Source organism: Bufo gargarizans, chromosome 4, assembly GCF_014858855.1.
Source record: "Bufo gargarizans isolate SCDJY-AF-19 chromosome 4, ASM1485885v1, whole genome shotgun sequence".
Taxonomy (NCBI): Eukaryota; Metazoa; Chordata; class Amphibia; order Anura; family Bufonidae; genus Bufo; species Bufo gargarizans.
In genome coordinates this window covers 435,933,478-435,952,251 of record NC_058083.1, presented here as the reverse complement: position 1 = coordinate 435,952,251, position 18,774 = coordinate 435,933,478, and the positions used below count along the sequence as shown (strand labels likewise).

Below are 18,774 nucleotides of genomic sequence, written 5' to 3'. Positions count from 1 at the left end.
AATGCAGGAGTTATCCTTAAAGGGGTTGTCTCACTTCAGCAAGTGGCATTAATACAAGGCACTTACTAATGTATTGTCATTGTCCATTTTGCTTCCTTTGCTGGCTGGATTCATTTTTCCATCACATTATACACTGCTTGTTTCCATGGTTACGACCATCCTGCAATCCATTTGTGGTGGCCGTGCTTGCATATTATAGGAAAAAGCGCTGGCCTCTGTGTTGGCCGGGACTGTGGTAGCGCACATAGGCTGGTGCTTTTTCCTGTAATGTGCAAGCACAGCCACCGCTGATGGATCGCAGGGTGGTCGTAACCATGGAAACAAGCAATGTATAATGTGATGGAAAAATAAATCCAGCCAGCAAAGAAGGCAATATGGGCAATCACAATACATTAGTAAGTGGCTTGTATCAACTTTCTCTACATGATAAATGCCATTTGCTGAACTGAGAAAACCCTTTAATGGCTGCTCCTGTGTCGTTAACGAGTGGGAGCCATTTCTATAAAAATGATACTGGCAAATGTTTGCTTTTTCCAAGAAGACTAAACGTAACAATAAAAGGCAGTTTAATAAATAATAGGGAGAAGTGCTCTAAACGCAACGCAAAAGCAAACATCACAACAGATGTTCCTCTCCCCAAGGCCTCGCAGGCGCGGCACAGCGGACTCTGCTGAGTGCATCCACATGGAGAGCACGGAAAAGGAGGAGGCTGGAAATCTCTGCTACAACCCGTGTAATCCTTCCTGGTTGACAGACAATACTTCTCAATAGAGCAATGCTCTTGTACTGCTGTTGACAGATCTTACAAGGGTTATCACTTGTAATGGTGACTGAGTATAAAACGTCTTGAAATTGAGAGGCTGAAAAATGCTGCTTAACATAAGAGGATGTTGCATCCATTGCTTTGCCACGCTTCTTTCCACGGCTGAATCTTTTCTGTTCTGCATTTCACACCCATTACAGGACGTATAGACTGACAACTTGTAGATGTCCAAAAAATAAAACAATAAAAAAATGGAGACAGCACGTCCAAAAAGGTGAATTTTAATTCCAGATGCAACGTTTCGGCTTGGTGATAGCCTTTGTCAAGCATGTCATGCTTGACAAAGGCTATCACCAAGCCGAAACGTTGCATCTGGAATTAAAATTCACCTATTTGGACGTGCTGTCTCCATTTTTTTATTTTTTGGACATCTACAAGTTGTTATTATTTTACCACCTCCCTTGGAGACGAGCACCCGCAGCATTTTTACTTAGGAGTGCTGTTCACCCGTGCTTTTTCTGTATAGACTGACAAGTCATGAAGAACGCATTACAAGACTAAGGGGCGCAGGCAAGAGCATGCCCTGTACCACTGTGCTAGAAATCAGGAGTGGCATACACAGCCGCCGGGGGCCTTCATCGGGCTGTTCTCGGAACTGCCTGCCCCCGGTGACCGCATTTGTTTCAGACCGGCTCGTGGCACAGGCACGGGTAAGGGCTTACCTGTGCATTGGCGGACGGGTGAGTCAAGATGGCAGCCCGCATGTGTTCGCTGGCCATCACTGATTGCAATTATCAGTGTAATGTGTGATACTCTAATTCAATCACTACGGGGAAGCTCTCTCTGATCCCATGAATTTTCTTTATCTTGAACCGGAGGCCCACTTTAAGCGAAAACCCTGACAAGTAATAAAGAGTCTGTCTCACCTCATGATCTCTTTGACGCTCTGTACTGAAAATTCATCTTTTGAAACAAAGAGATGTAGAAATAAAGTGTTCAGGGGCTGAAATATAGAAAAGGAATTATCACAATAAGAGGGTGACAGACATGGCTGCTGTATATGATTCTTTTATGATATTGCTTGAGCAAAAAAAAAAAAAAAACGTAAAAACACTGAAAGGCACGTTTAGAAAAGGGAAGAGGTGCAGTATGTTTGCAAAATGCATGAGGGATGTCCCGTCAATTTCGGGTGGAGGCAGACATCATCAGACTCTACCTGGGCTGTACTGCGCATGTGCAATTGCACGGCACTTGCGTGAGAAGATGGAGCCCTTCAGGCAACACAACTTATCTAATGTCTGGCCTTGTCTACTAACGGTCATAGGGAGTAGCTAGAAAGGTGAAGGAGTGAATCCTGCATTCAATTAGGGCAGCGGGAAGGCCCTTAAAGCCCAGAACTATTCATTTACATAACGTTTAAGGCTACTTTCACACTTGCGTTCGGAGTGGATCCGTCTGGTGTCTGCACAAACGGATCCGCTCCTATAATGCAGACGATGGGATCCGTTCAGAACGGATCCGTCTGCATTATATTTCAGAAAAAATTCTAAGTGTGAAAGTTAGTCAGATGGATCCGTCCAGACTTTACATTGAAAGTCAATGGGGGACGGATCCGTTTGAAATTTGAGCCATACTGTGTCAACTTCAAACGGATCCGTCCCCATTGACTTACATTGTAAGTCTGGACGGATCCGTTTGGCTCTGCACGGCCAGGCGGACACCCGAACGCTGCAAGCAGCGTTCGGGTGTCCGCCTGCTGAGCGAAGGCCAAACGGTGCCAGACTGAGGCATTCTGAGCGGATCCGCATCCACTCAGAATGCATTGGGGCCGTACGGATGCGTTCGGGGCCGCTTGTGAGAGCCTTCAAACGGAACCCCGAACGCTAGTGTAAAAGTAGCCTAAAACTTCATTTTCTGCAGCACAAAGGATTTCAAAATGAAAAACAGTGTTTTCTTCAGATGAGCTAAGACTATTGGTGGTCTGCTCATACTGGCAGACTCCCTTTAATTTGTAGTATCACATGTATTGTAAATGTCAGGTGAGGGACAGTAACTGATCTCTCTAATGTTAAAGGGGGTGTCTCACTTTAGTAAATAGCATTTATTGACTGAGAGCTATGTACATATGTACACACACTTAGGATTCATGCACACAAACGTATTTTCGGTTTGCATTTTTTATCAAGTAGAGAAAGTTAATACAAGGCACTTACTAATGTATTGTGACTGTCCATATTGCCTCCTTTGCTGGCTGGATTCATTTTTCCATCACAATATACACTGCTCGTATCCATGGTTACGACCTTGCAGTCCAGCAGCGGTGGCCGTGCTTGTATACTATGGTAAAAGGCGCCTGCCTCTCTGGTGGCCGAGACCGCGGGAGTGCACATAGGCTAGTGCTTTTTCCTATAGTGTGCAAGCATGACCACTGCTGCTGGATTGCAGGGTGGTCATAACCATGGAAATGAGCAGTGTATAATGTTATGGAAAAATGAATCCAGCCAGCAAAGTAGACAATATGGACAATCACAATACACTAGTAATTGCCCTGTATTAACTTTCTCTACATGGTAAATTACATTTGTTGAAGTAAGACAACCGCTTTAAGCCAAATTTATCTTCAACTTTTTAAAATGTCTCAATCTTTAGTAAAATCTCAAGCTAGAAGTGTTAGACTCCAAGATGCACCAAATTTATCAAACAAACAACAAATTGAAAAATTTTGTGCAAACTACGGCAATGCAGACTGACTTAAAAAATTCTCCTCATGATAAATCTCCCCCTGCATGTTACACAGCATTTAAAGGCTACGTACACCTTTGGGGGCAATTTGTTTTATTATTAAATTGTACTCATTTTAAGCTAAACATTTTTTTTTAAATTGGTCTTTATTAAAAATATGGTGTCTTTTTTTCTATACAAAGCTGACATGCTCTGTAGCACCCTTTGGATTTTTGGTCTTTTCAGTCAGACCAGGAGCAGACGGACTCCTTATCTCTGCTCTCTGACATTATAAACACTCATAGTTCAGTTCTTTTCTTACTGATAAGTGAGAAGTGATCTCTCAGTAGTTTAGAGATAACGTTTATTAGAAGACAGGCATAAAGTGAAAGTACCAGTCACACAGCTAGAAAAACAGTTAACCCTTTGTGACAGAACAGCTCAATATTTTAATAAAGGCCAATAAAAAAATGATTCTTAGTCAAAAATGAGTAAATGCAATAATTAAACAAAATTGCCTCCAAAGGTGAACATTGCCTTCAAAGGAGTTTTCCAGGACTTACATATTCATGACTTATCCTAAGGATAGGTCATCAGCATCATATTGCTGGGGGTCCGACTCCCTGCACACCCACTGATCATAAGTTTCAGACAGCTGCTGTAGCCTGAAACTATACAGAATATGGAGCTGGAGGCAAACACTACACTGTGTAGTTGCTGTGTCGGACTACTGGAGCTCAGCTCCTAGTCCAGTGAAAGTCAGCTGAGCTCCAGCACGTCAGCTCCAGAAACTTCTACTTCCGCTCTGTACACTGTATTGTACAGTGCCTGAAGCAGCGGATCGGTGTGGGTGCCGCATATTAGCCCCCCAGCAGTCTGACATCCTGAGTGGAGGTCATCGTTATCTGTGGCTTGGACAAGCCTTTTGATAGTTCTACGATTATACTCACTGTGCATTTGTCAGTCTCTTCAAAGTTTCCATACACCCAATCTTCCCAATTTACTTGGTCTGTGACATCCCAGCTCGGATAGTCCAGAAAAGCCGCATGAGCAAGGACGCTGTTCTTCTCGTCACTGATGGTCACAGCCAGGTTGGACTTTTCACTGAAGAAAAATAGACCCTTTTTCATGTTATCCAATAATCTTTATAAAACCACATACAAATAATGCACAATGATACCTACAATATATGCTATAGTAAAATCCCCCATATTTAATGAATATTCAAATGGAAATGCATAACTATTCATCCCCCACGGTTCTGTTACTATTGTAAATGCTTCTACAAGCTGAAACTTTCCAATGATGTAACATAGAAGTGTACATTCTCCACATTTTGCCTGTTAGGAATATGGATTATTATTTACTGTCAGCCATGTTCCCACACCAGCCATCTGCTGTCAGATAGCAGAGGTAGTGAACTCCACAGGGGGGCCCTGCTTCAAAGCCCAGCCAAATGGCAGAGAACTTCTAGCAGGCTACCTTTGCTTACAATTTCTCACCTCCATTCAAATAGTACTGATCCTGGAACCGGCGATTCATAAGGAATTATGAATCGCCCGTCCATCACAGACATAAACCAGATACATATTTGTGTCCCTGTGGCCACGATGAACAGGCCCGCGGTAAATGTTTGGTGGTGGGATGCTAGGGAGGGGAGATATACATATCTCCCCACAAAAAACAAATAATGGTACCATGCTTGTACTCTACTGGTAGCCGGAACCCAGGCACACCAATTGGTCCCAGAACCACCTCCTTGCGACATTCTAATCTGGAGCCATGAACCCTAATTGGTTTTGTGGCTCATTTGCTGCCAGCCCTAGCAGAGGGGGAGTAGACCCCTCCCAGAGGCCGGCAGGGGCCGGCTACAGGTCAAAAGGTTTGAGCCAGCAAGCGGGCAGGTCTTTTCTTCTGAAGGGGGTCAAGCTGCATACGTGTTTGGAAGGGACCTGGAAACGGCTGACATCACTGCCTCCCATGTGACTACAGCCAGGCCTTACAGAAACCCATTATTCATCACCACCCAAAGGCCTCATCCATCTGGTAAACTGACTTTTTTTCTGCTTAACCCTGTTGTACCACGCCATCTGTATTTATCACTCAGACCACTGTATATATTTTCTGTGTATATTGTCTGATGTCTAGTGAGCTCTTAAGGCAATTAAATATATAATTTAATCTTGTGCTGTTTTGGTATCTCGATCACGAATCCCCACGTCCGTGTTTCGGCCTAGTTATACGCTACTGCGGGTTGGTTTCTCACCCTATAAAATCCCGTTAGCGGACCGGGCTTATATCAAACGAGAAGCTGGTGGCAGTCGTCCCGGGCTGAGACAGCGCTGTTTCACTGGGGCAGTAAAAAAGGCTCCCTCAGCTTGTTGACTCTCTGTGCCCCTGTGGACAGGAGGAGTCTGAGAACACTGTACCAAGCTGACCTTACCTGCTCCTCAGTGACGGCATAACTCACACCTTGGTAACCAGTGACCATACCGTATCTCGCTGGCTGTGTAGTTGACGTCTGGTGGCAGCGAGCTATCTGCTAAAAAGGAAGCCAATGATCTGCCGATACTGCAGGAAATGGTTGATGACCACATATTTAGTGAATGGGCAGCTTTGTGTCATGGACGTTCCGGCAACAGGTGGCAGGAGATCAGTAAGACTGGAAACGCATGGTTTGATCTGACATGTTTTCCGTTTGGATCAAATGACTTCTGTGTTGTTTCAGGTGCTTGCCACACCTTCTTTCCTCAGATGTGGCTAGTAGGGTCATTTAACCTTCTCTATTTATAGTTACTTCTCCCACAATGCTGTGCGGTTTATAGCTTCTGTTCTGTTTGGACCTTTGCATAGTTGTGGTTGGATCTCGGCTGAGTTCCTGGTGCTTCCATTGCTCCTTTGAAGTTAAGTCTTTCCTTTCCCTTTTGTATTTTGTTTGGGTTTGGTGTGTTGCATTTCCCTATTGTTTGTATTAGGCCTGTAGGAGACTCCTGTTCATCCTTCCTTTTAGAGGAACAGATAGTCTCGTCCCTGCCATTAGTACCAGGGTCCTATAGGGCTTGATAGGACTCTAGGTATTCCTGCGTATGAACTCACCTATCTTTGGGGTCTGTTCATACTGGTAGTCAGTCAGGATTTTGATTAGGGTTTTCACTAGGAGGTGCCCATTTTCCTTCCCTAGTTCTCAGGCCTGATTCCCTGTTCCCCCCTTCCGTCCTATGCTTGGTGTGGTGTTTCCTTCCCAAAACGAAGCGTGAAACTTTACACCTTGGCTATTAGAGACTCCCTCTGCAAACATGCACCTTAAAGGAGTTTTCAAGGATTATTATATTGATGGTGTATCCTCAGGATCGGCCATCAATATCTAGTCGGCTGGAGTCCGACACCCAGCACCCCTGCCAATCAGCTGTTCCAGAAGAGCTCCGATACTGGAAATAGACCCCGGAACCACATAGCTGTGTCCATTTTATAATGGATGGAGCTGGTTCACATGAAGCAGTGCTGCAGTAACCGATTCCATCCACTGCACAGTGAACGGAGCTGAGTATTTCCACTTCCCGGAACAGCTGATCGGCAGAGGTGCAGACCCCACCAATCAGATATTGATGATCTATCCTGAGGATAGGCCATCGATTCTGGGGAACCCCTTTAACAGAGCATATAGACAGGGGTTGTCCAGTTGTATTATATGGAAATAATTACATCAAAGCAAAATTGTCTAGAACTGCTTAAGAGAGATGAGAAGGCGATAAAAGGAGGAGGATATAAATCAGCCTAATATTTGTACTTACAGTAAGTATATAACGTTCACATTTCCAAAGACTCGCTGAGTGAAGACAGTTTTGAGCTCGGAGATGCCATGGACATCAAGAGACTCAGTCCTCCGGACGGTCACTACTTCTGTTGTACCGCTTTCTGAGGTCAGAACAGTCATTATGGAGGGGTGAATGCTGCAAAATGTAACGAAAAGCATGAGAGGAACATGATGAAAGTAGGACTGTGAAGTATTGTAGATGGAATTAAAGGGGCAGCACACAGTGCATTCAGACAGTTCTTACACCCTTTCACATTTAGTTATTTTATGGCCTTGTGCAAAAAAAAAAGTTTACATTTTTCCCCATAACTCCGCACTCAGTAGCCCATAATGAGAAAGTGAGAACATTATGTTAGAAATCTTTGCTTATTTATTGAAAAGGAAAAACCAAAATCTTGCATTGACGTAAGTATTCAGACCCTTTACTCAGGACTTAGTTGGAGCACCTTTCATGAAGAAGGCGGCCCAACTTTGAAACTCATTATACTAGGCTTCGATATGGTTTTATGTTTAAAATAATAATAATTGAACTCCCTTTTGAGGACAGCTTGGTATTTGCTTATTTTTCTCCTGGTCTTGTTAATTCACACAATGATGTCATAGTACAGGATTCAAGCGTACAGTGATGTCATATGTTTGCTACACACAATGTTATCCGAGCACAGAGATAATACACATGGTAATGTCACAATGATGTTCCAGCGGAGGAATCACACAAAGAGTGGTGCAACATTTTAAAGATAATGCATAAAGTGATGTCACATAGAGGGATAATGCAGTGATGTCACATAGAGGGATAATGCAGTGATGTCACATAGAGGGATAATGCATAAAGTAATGTCACATAGAGGGATAATGCAGTGATGTCACATAGAGGGATAATGCAATGATGTCACATACAGGGATAATGCAGTGATGTCACATAGAGGGATAATGCAATGATGTCACATACAGGGATAATGCAGTGATGTCACATACAGGGATAATGCAGTGAAGTCACATACAGGGATAATGCAGTGATGTCACATACAGGAATAATGCAGTGAAGTCACATACAGGGATAATGTAGTGATGTCACATAGAGGGATAATGCAATGATGTCACATCATATAGGGATAATGCAGTGATGTCACATACAGGGATAATGCAGTGATGTCACATACAGGGATAATGCAGTGAAGTCACATACAGGGATAATGCAGTGATGTCACATACAGGAATAATGCAGTGAAGTCACATACAGGGATAATGTAGTGAAGTCACATACAGGGATAATGCAGTGATGTCACATACAGGAATAATGCAGTGAAGTCACATACAGGGATAATGTAGTGATGTCACATAGAGGGATAATGCAATGATGTCACATACAGGGATAATGCAGTGAAGTCACATACAGGAATAATGCAGTGAAGTCACATACAGGGATAATGCAGTGAAGTCACATACAGGGATAATGCAGTGATGTCACATACAGGAATAATGCAGTGAAGTCACATACAGGGATAATGTAGTGATGTCACATAGAGGGCTAATGCAATGATGTCACATATAGGGATAATGCAGTGATGTCACATACAGGAATAATGCAGTGAAGTCACATACAGGGATAATGTAGTGAAGTAACATACAGGGATAATGCAGTGATGACACATACGGGGATAATGCAGTGATGTCACATAGGGGGATAATGCAGTGATGTCACATAAAGGGATAATGCAGTGATGTCACATAGGGGGATAATGCAGTGATGTCACATAAAGGGATAATGCAGTGATGTCACATAAAGGGATAATGCAGTGATGTCACATAAAGGGATAATGCAGTGATGTCACATAGAGGGATAATGCAATGATGTCACATAAAGGGATAATGCAGTGATGTCACATAGAGGGATAATGCAGTGATGTCACATACAGGGATAATGCAGTGATGTCACATACAGGGATAATGCAGTGATGTCACATACAGGGATAATGCAGTGAAGTCACATAGAGGGATAATGCAGTGATGTCACATAGAGGGATAATGCAATGATGTCACATACAGGGATAATGCAGTGATGTCACATAGGGGGATAATGCAGTGATGTCACATAGGGGGATAATGCAGTGATGTCACATAGGGGGATAATGCAATGATGTCACATAAAGGGATAATGCAGTGATGTCACATAAAGGGATAATGCAGTGATGTCACATAGAGGGATAATGCAATGATGTCACATAAAGGGATAATGCAGTGATGTCACATAGAGGGATAATGCAGTGATGTCACATAAAGGGATAATGCAGTGATTTCACATAGAGGGATAATGCAATGATGTCACATAAAGGGATAATGCAGTGATGTCACATAGAGGGATAATGCAGTCATGTCACATAGGGGGATAATGCAGTGATGTCACATAGAGGGATAATGCAATGATGTCACATACAGGGGTAATGCAGTGATGTCACATAGGGGGATAATGCAATCATGTCACATACAGGGATAATGCAGTGATGTCACATAGGGGGATAATGCAGTGATGACACATACAGGGATAATGCAGTGATGACACATACAGGGATAATGCAGTGATGTCACATAGGGGGATAATGCAGTGATGTCACATAGGGGGATAATGCAGTGATGTCACATAAAGGGATAATGCAGTGATGTCACATAAAGGGATAATGCAGTGATGTCACATAAAGGGATAATGCAGTGATGTCACATAGAGAGATAATGCAGTGATGTCACATAGAGGGATAATGCAATGATGTCACATACAGGGATAATGCAGTGATGTCACATAGGGGGATAATGCAGTGATGACACATACAGGGATAATGCAGTGATGACACATACAGGGATAATGCAGTGATGTCACATAGGGGGATAATGCAGTGATGTCACATAGGGGGATAATGCAGTGATGTCACATAAAGGGATAATGCAGTGATGTCACATAAAGGGATAATGCAGTGATGTCACATAAAGGGATAATGCAGTGATGTCACATAGAGAGATAATGCAGTGATGTCACATAGAGGGATAATGCAATGATGTCACATACAGGGATAATGCAGTGATGTCACATAGGGGGATAATGCAGTCATGCCACAAACAAGGAAGCAGCAGAAGGGGGGATGCAATGATTTGCAATGATGTCCCATTCCGGTTTCTACAGCCCTTCTACAGCTAGTTGTGCTTTACCTTCATATGGAGATGGGCCCCACTGCTGCTATCCTTGCTATCCAGGCACTGATGACGTCACACCGGTACACCTGCTCAGTATGGTGCATGGTACCGACCAATGCCAGGATGTACTTCTTGCTGCTATATGTTTCCATTTCCAGCAGTCTCACCCCAATCTGAAAATCACTGCCTTTTCCCTTTTTTTAAATGTATGATTTTGTGTCATTTGTTACTCCACAGTGTCACATACTGTCACATGATTCCGTCATATAACATCAAAGAACAACAAATCCCAGCATCTCAACAGCCGAATGGCACAAAGTATAGCCTGGCAGTGTGTTCTCATATTTACCTCTTCAGCCGCCAAGAAACCGAAGCAATGTTATTCGCAGATCCAATTCCTATCAATGCTGGGAAGGACGCGCTGTCTGGTTGCTATGGAAACTGAGGGGGCCTAACGTCAGCAGCTTCAAATCCTTCTATTAGCCTGTCTCTGATTTGGTCTCCAAGAACATGGCCGTAGTCCAGTGTAACGCTATGGGGAGACCCCAGCACAGGAATGGCAGCCATTTTCTCGGAGACATAAGCTTACATGAGGTACAATCATTGCAGCAATCTCTTTTGCCTCTAGTGTCGAGAAGACTCCGATTGGCAGGCGCTGTAGTACGCTCTGACGTCAGCGCGTCCGGGTGCACGTACGTGCGTGAGGTTTCCGTGTGCGCTCGGAGGTTCGGTCTGCTGTGGGGTGTTTTGAACGGGGGGCACCATGGCTTCTACGGCGGCCGGGAAGCAGCGGATCCCTAAGGTGGCCAAGGTCTGTACAGGGAGCTGCTGGAAGGAGCGGGGCGTAGTGTACTGTTATAGTACTGAGACCGCTACTGGGGAAGACGCAGACGCAGATCGTCTAGTGTGAATATGCCCATAAACAGGCACAGGTTAGGCAGGGTCCTCATTGACCTGCACCTTCACACTAACACCTTTTAAACCTAGGACGTTGAGTGAAAACCATTTGTTTAAAGGTTTTCCATAGTTATATTTGAGAATCTGAACTGACTCCCCATTGCCCCCTTGTCTCTTCTGACAGAGTACCAGACTTATCTGTTTGGGCTTTATTCTCCTAGATTTGTATAGTGATCGGCCTCTGCAGCTGCCGGCCATGGACCTTCCTGACCAAAATAATCTCTCTTATTCATTGGCAGTGAATGTGTTAATAGTGCCAGCCTCGTGATGTGTGAGGCTTGACCGCCATCCTGCAGTGAGACTATAACTCCCAGCATGTCCTGACTGGTGTTGAGCGAACTTTTAAGTTCGGCATCTAAAGTTTGGGTTATCGAAGAATCGTGTTATGGATTCCGCTACCACGGACCAAGTTATGGTCTGTAGTAGCGGAGTCCATAACGCGATTCTTCAATAACCCAAACTTTAGATGCCGAACTTAAAACACAAGTTCGCTCAACACTAGTCCTGACCAGTGGCGTCTCTAGCTTTCAAATTTTGGGGGGGCACACTGGGGGCCAGGACAAAAGTAGGGGGGGCAGCTATAACAACGATACATTTACACAAGTATGCTTAGAAATGCTGCGATACTTTACCCAATACCTAAAACCGCAACAGGGAAGAAAAGTCCTGCTGTCTGTGGTTTAAAAAAAAAAAAATCACTCAGATTTCAACATGTCCTAGCTGCCTGTGGATGACACTTTTATAGGGAGGGGGATCTGTGGATGACACTGCTATGGGGGGGGGGGGGGGGAAATCTGTGGATGCCACATACCGTATATACCATCTTATGCTATATGTGTCATCCACAGATCCACCCCATGACAGTGTCATCCCCATTTCCCCCTCTATAAGGGCTGTTTCACACGAGCGGATGCCGTGCGTGGCATCCGCTCCGTGAAAGAGTGCCAAGACCCGATGCAGACTACAGAGGCACGGAGCATTAACATGACTGATAATGCTCCGTGCCTCTCTGTGATCTCTTTACTACGAAATCACAGTGACAACTGTGATTTCGTAGTAAAGAGGTCACAGAGAGGCACGGAGCATTATCAGTCATGTTAATGCTCCGTGCCTCTGTAGTCTGCATCGGGTCTTGGCACTCTTTCACGGAGCGGATGCCACGCACGGCATCCGCTCGTGTGAAACAGCCCTAACAGTGTCATCCACAGATCTCCCTCCCCGTCTCTCACAGGAGGGTACATTTGACATTTCTAAACTGTGGCGGATCCAGAACCTGGTCTCGGGAGGGGCACTTCCAGATTGTTTTCTGTCCGCCGCCACAGAACAAGGGTGCTTATAGAACAGACTACACAGTGTAGCGGTATACTGTATATTGTGGGGCACAGTGTAGCGGTATACTGTATATTGTGTAGCACAGTGTAGCGGTATACTGTATATTGTGGGGCACAGTGTAGCGGTATACTGTATATTGTGGGGCACAGTGTAGCGGTATACTGTATATTGTGGGGCACAGTGTAACGGTATACTGTATATTGTGTGGCACAGTGTAGGCTATATGTGTATAATATAAAACATATTTCACATGAACACTCACAGTTACTTGGTTTGGCCCTTGGGGATCTCGGACGCCACTTCCACACTTTGGCCGGGGGCTCGGCAGAGCTGATGTTGTGCTTTATCCTAATGAGAGAGATTTCATAATAAGGATTTGGAGAAGAGGCAGAGGGGTCGCGGAGCAGGGAGAGGCTGGTGCTGCTACTAGGGGGTCATACCATGGGGGAGTAATAAAGCCCACCATAATGTCCCCCCAGTAGAAATAATTCTCCTTATAATGTGACATTGCAAAAAATACCCCCTTGTAATGCCCCCAATTGAGCTAATGTGCCCCCATAATTTGCAAGTATAAAATTCCCCTTCTTATTCCCCCCCGTAGATGACTCCATAGTACTCCTCTCCCCCTTCCCCATAGTACCCACCATGTGTCCCAGTATAAAATTGTACTGTACAGAGCCCCCCATATAAAATACCCCTTCTTTGTGGCCTCAGTAGATGCCCCTATAGTGCCCACCAATAACGTGCCAGTAACAAGAGCCCCCCCAATGTGCCAGTAACAAGAGCCCCCCATCATGTGCCAGTAACAAGAGCCCCCCATCATGTGCCTGTAACAAGAGCCCCCCATCACGTGCCTGTAACAAGAGCCCCCCATCACGTGCCTGTAACAAGAGCCCCCCATCACGTGCCTGTAACAAGAGCCCCCCATCACGTGCCTGTAACAAGAGCCCCCCATCACGTGCCTGTAACAAGAGCCCCCCATCACGTGCCTGTAACAAGAGCCCCCCATCACGTGCCTGTAACAAGAGCCCCCCATCACGTGCCTGTAACAAGAGCCCCCCATCACGTGCCTGTAACAAGAGCCCCCCATCACGTGCCTGTAACAAGAGCCCCCCATCACGTGCCTGTAACAAGAGCCCCCCATCACGTGCCTGTAACAAGAGCCCCCCATCACGTGCCTGTAACAAGAGCCCCCCATCACGTGCCTGTAACAAGAGCCCCCCATCACGTGCCTGTAACAAGAGCCCCCCATCACGTGCCTGTAACAAGAGCCCCCCATCACGTGCCTGTAACAAGAGCCCCCCATCACGTGCCTGTAACAAGAGCCCCCCATCACGTGCCTGTAACAAGAGCCCCCCATCACGTGCCTGTAACAAGAGCCCCCCATCACGTGCCTGTAACAAGAGCCCCCCATCACGTGCCTGTAACAAGAGCCCCCCATCACGTGCCTGTAACAAGAGCCCCCCATCACGTGCCTGTAACAAGAGCCCCCCATCACGTGCCTGTAACAAGAGCCCCCCATCACGTGCCTGTAACAAGAGCCCCCCATCACGTGCCTGTAACAAGAGCCCCCCATCACGTGCCTGTAACAAGAGCCCCCCATCACGTGCCTGTAACAAGAGCCCCCCATCACGTGCCTGTAACAAGAGCCCCCCATCACGTGCCTGTAACAAGAGCCCCCCATCACGTGCCTGTAACAAGAGCCCCCCATCACGTGCCTGTAACAAGAGCCCCCCATCACGTGCCTGTAACAAGAGCCCCCCATCACGTGCCTGTAACAAGAGCCCCCCATCACGTGCCTGTAACAAGAGCCCCCCATCACGTGCCTGTAACAAGAGCCCCCCATCACGTGCCTGTAACAAGAGCCCCCCATCACGTGCCTGTAACAAGAGCCCCCCATCACGTGCCTGTAACAAGAGCCCCCCATCACGTGCCTGTAACAAGAGCCCCCCATCACGTGCCTGTAACAAGAGCCCCCCATCACGTGCCTGTAACAAGAGCCCCCCATCACGTGCCTGTAACAAGAGCCCCCCATCACGTGCCTGTAACAAGAGCCCCCCATCACGTGCCTGTAACAAGAGCCCCCCATCACGTGCCTGTAACAAGAGCCCCCCATCACGTGCCTGTAACAAGAGCCCCCCATCACGTGCCTGTAACAAGAGCCCCCCATCACGTGCCTGTAACAAGAGCCCCCCATCACGTGCCTGTAACAAGAGCCCCCCATCACGTGCCTGTAACAAGAGCCCCCCATCACGTGCCTGTAACAAGAGCCCCCCATCACGTGCCTGTAACAAGAGCCCCCCATCACGTGCCTGTAACAAGAGCCCCCCATCACGTGCCTGTAACAAGAGCCCCCCATCACGTGCCTGTAACAAGAGCCCCCCATCACGTGCCTGTAACAAGAGCCCCCCATCACGTGCCTGTAACAAGAGCCCCCCATCACGTGCCTGTAACAAGAGCCCCCCATCACGTGCCTGTAACAAGAGCCCCCCATCACGTGCCTGTAACAAGAGCCCCCCATCACGTGCCTGTAACAAGAGCCCCCCATCACGTGCCTGTAACAAGAGCCCCCCATCACGTGCCTGTAACAAGAGCCCCCCATCACGTGCCTGTAACAAGAGCCCCCCATCACGTGCCTGTAACAAGAGCCCCCCATCACGTGCCTGTAACAAGAGCCCCCCATCACGTGCCTGTAACAAGAGCCCCCCTTATTGTGCCTGTAACAAGAGCCCCCCATATTGTGCCTGTAACAATATTGTTAAAAAACCACACACACAAAAAAAAAAAAAAGTATACTTACCTCCATGTCAGCGATGCGATGCAGCCTCTTCCGGTCTGTGTCCCGCTCTATATGGCTCAGGCAGCGCGATGACGTCATCGCGCTGCCTGTGCCGGCCTCTGATAGGCTGCAGGCACTAGGCCTGCAGCCTATCAGAGGAAGGGGAAGGGACACACCTCTCCCTCCCCTGCACCTCCGCTGGCACAGGCAGATTACAATGGAGATGAGCGCAATGGAAGCGCTCATCTCCCTGTGCACAGCCCGGCTGCAGCAGTGCGGCGGCGGCTCACTTGGGAGGGGGGCATTTTAGTTGGGGGGGCACATTGGGGGGCACAGCCTGATGTAGGGGGGGCCGTGGCCCCCTCTGGCCCCCCCCTGGCGACGCCACTGGTCCTGACCTCTCCTCATATCAGGAGATGCTAAATGTTTTAGCTTGGGGGGGGGGGGGGGGTACTGATTTGGAGGTCGCCGATCAGTGAGGTTGTCATTTTCCAGGGACTGACCCATGAAGACTGTTTATCCTTAGGGTACTTTCACACTAGAGTTTTTCTTTTCCGGCAATGAGTTCCTTCCTAGGGGCTCAGTTTCGGAAAAGAACTGATCAGTTTTATCCTAATAAATTCTGAATGGAGAGCAATCCGTTCAGGATACATCAGTTCAGTCCCTTTTACGCTTTTTGGACGGAGAAAATACCGCAGCAGGCTGTCGTTTTCTCTCCGGCCAAAAATCCTGAACACTTGCCTGAATGCCGGATCCGGCATTAATTTCCATTGAAATGTATTAGTGCCGTATTGATGGATCCGGTCTTCCTGTCTGCGCATGCGCAGACCTTTAAATCTGTGAAAAATAAATACTGGATCCATTTTTCCGGATTACACCGGAGAGACGGATCCGGTATTTCAATGCATTTGTCAGATGGATCCGTCTGACAAATGCATCCGTTTGCGTTCGGGTTGCCGGATCCGGCTGGCAGTTCCGGCGACGTAACTGCCTTCCGGAATCCTCTGCTGCAAGTGTGAAAGTAGCCTAACCTGATAAGTGTCTAATCGGTGGTTACCTGACAGCTGGGGCTCCTGACGGTCACGAGAATGGGGCCCGTGCTCCCCAGTTTGAATGGCGCGGCGGTCACGTATGTACGCTGCCCCTCCTTACAGCTCTATAGGTCTGCGTGTCTGCTGCTCCATTCAGGTGAGGAGTATGAGCCCCCGATCCCTTTATCAGAGGGGACCCCAGAGGCCAGACACATCCCCTGCCCTGTAGATAGGGCATAAGTTGTCATCTTGGGACAACCCCTTTAAGGGTGGTTTCAATGCAGATGTTACAAGAGGGCCGTTAGGAAATGATAAAGTGCCCTACAAACACTGTAGAGCAGGCATCCTCAAACTGCAGCCCTCCAGCTGTTGCAAAACTACAACTCCCAGTATGCCTGAACAGCCTACAGGTATCAGCCTACAGCAGGGCATTGTGGGAGTTGTAGTTTTACAACAGCTGGAGGGCCGCAGTTTGAGGATGCCTGCTCTAGAGATTCTCTCACTTCAGCAAGTGGTACTTATCTTGTAGAGAAAGTTAACACAAGGCACTTACTAATGTATTGTGATTGTCCATATTGCTTCCTTTGCTGGCTGGATTCATTTTTCCATCACATTATACACTGCTTGTTTTGAGGGGTTACAACCACCTGTAATCCAGCAGCGCAGGCTGTGCTTGCACAATATAGGAAAAATGCATTCTAGTGTCTGGGACCGTGGGAAGAAGCCCCCCGTCCCCAGAATAGTGCTGCAGCTATTCTGTCGTCGTGAGCAACAAATTGCAACAGAAGTGAGCCCAGAGACTACTGATCTCCTGAATCCGATAAGATGTCAAGATCCATGTGACAGTCTTAGGCTACTTTCACACTAGCGTTCAGTACGGATCCGTCTGCATTAATAACTTAGAAAAAATTCTAAGTGTGAAAGTAGCCTGAGCGGATCCGTTCAGACTTTCAATGTAAAGTCAATGGGGGACGGATCCGCTTGAAGATTGAGCCATATGGTGACATCTTCAAGCGGATCCGTTCCCATTGACTTACATTGTAAGTCTGAACGGATCCGCTCGCCTCCGCACGGCCAGGCGGACAGCTGAACGCTGCAAGCAGCGTTCAGCTGTCCGCCTGTCCGTGCGGAGGCGAGCGTAGCGGAGGCTGAACGCCGCCAGACTGATGCAGTCTGAGCGGATCCGCTCCATTCAGACTGCATCAGGGCTGGACGGAGGCGTTCGGGTCCGCTCGTGAGCTCCTTCAAACGGAGCTCACGAACGGACCTATGAACGCTAGTGTGAAAGTAGCCTTACTGTCCCCACAGATATTGTGCGTCTCCGAAAGGTGTCATGGAGTTAACTTTCTGCAGAATTTTGGTACTGGGCACCAGGGGGCGCCCACAGACGTCTATAGCAGCATCATGTTTACACTACACGGTTTTCATAGATGTTTGTAGAATGATCATTTGGAACCTGAGCTGCTACTTGTAGTCCTCCTGGCAGTAATAACTGCTGGGTGCCACTGTGCGGGGTCTAATGCAGGTGACGCACTCCTATTCACTTCAACGGTGCCACAAAACTCTGTGTGCTGCCCGCGTCTGTATGTCTGCTCCGCAGCCCCGCAAAGATATAGAACGTGTCCTATTCTTGTCAGGATAGGACTGTTCTAATATGGCATTGGGCAATCCGTTTTGCAAAATGGGGGACGCGCACAGCAGGTATCCGTGGTGTGCATGAGCCCTATAATGAGTTATAATTCTGTGTGTCCCTGCCAGTCCTCAACTGTAATCATTTGTACTGATGGCGTTATGTGAGTCAGATCCTTAGAGCAGAGGTCAGGCAGGAACACGCAGCATTATAAATCATTGTAATGCCATGTGGTCAAGGGAGCAGAGTTGACTACGGGAATTCTCGCTCCCACACGGAGCATGTTTCATGCTGGTCTGAATCTGACCTAAGACAACCAGGTGACCTAGTGATATGAGGTTGGCTCCCTTTGTATATATGATGCCGCTGACACTTCAGTTCTCTTCATAGGTAAAAAATAAAGCTCCGGCTGAAGTGCAGATAACAGCTGAGCAGCTGCTGAGAGAAGCCAAGGAGCGAGAACTCGAGTTACTGCCACCGCCTCCCAAGCAGAAGATCACAGATGGAGAGGAACTCAAGGACTACAAGTTAAGGAAGAGAAAGGTAAGTACTGTGTGGAAG

The 18,774-nt window shown here is 47.1% G+C and overlaps 2 protein-coding genes across 2 annotated transcripts in view; one reads left to right on the top strand and one right to left on the bottom strand.

The window, feature by feature from the left end:
* Positions 1 to 10,901, bottom strand: part of CFAP61 (cilia and flagella associated protein 61) — a 291,524-nt gene extending 280,623 nt beyond the window's left edge. Inside the window, exons 1-4 of the mRNA XM_044291895.1 lie at positions 10,834 to 10,901; positions 7,276 to 7,434; positions 4,435 to 4,588; positions 1,690 to 1,766 (exon numbers count right to left, since the gene is read on the bottom strand). Coding sequence (XP_044147830.1) covers positions 1,690 to 1,766; positions 4,435 to 4,588; positions 7,276 to 7,418 — 374 coding nt within the window. The 5' untranslated portion in view covers positions 7,419 to 7,434; positions 10,834 to 10,901. The remainder of the gene's footprint in view (positions 1 to 1,689; positions 1,767 to 4,434; positions 4,589 to 7,275; positions 7,435 to 10,833) is intronic.
* Positions 10,902 to 11,161: 260 nt separating this feature from the next.
* CRNKL1 (crooked neck pre-mRNA splicing factor 1) overlaps positions 11,162 to 18,774 on the top strand; it is a 40,792-nt gene continuing 33,179 nt past the window's right edge. The window contains exons 1-2 of the mRNA XM_044290135.1: positions 11,162 to 11,295; positions 18,604 to 18,756. Coding sequence (XP_044146070.1) covers positions 11,248 to 11,295; positions 18,604 to 18,756 — 201 coding nt within the window. The 5' untranslated portion in view covers positions 11,162 to 11,247. The remainder of the gene's footprint in view (positions 11,296 to 18,603; positions 18,757 to 18,774) is intronic.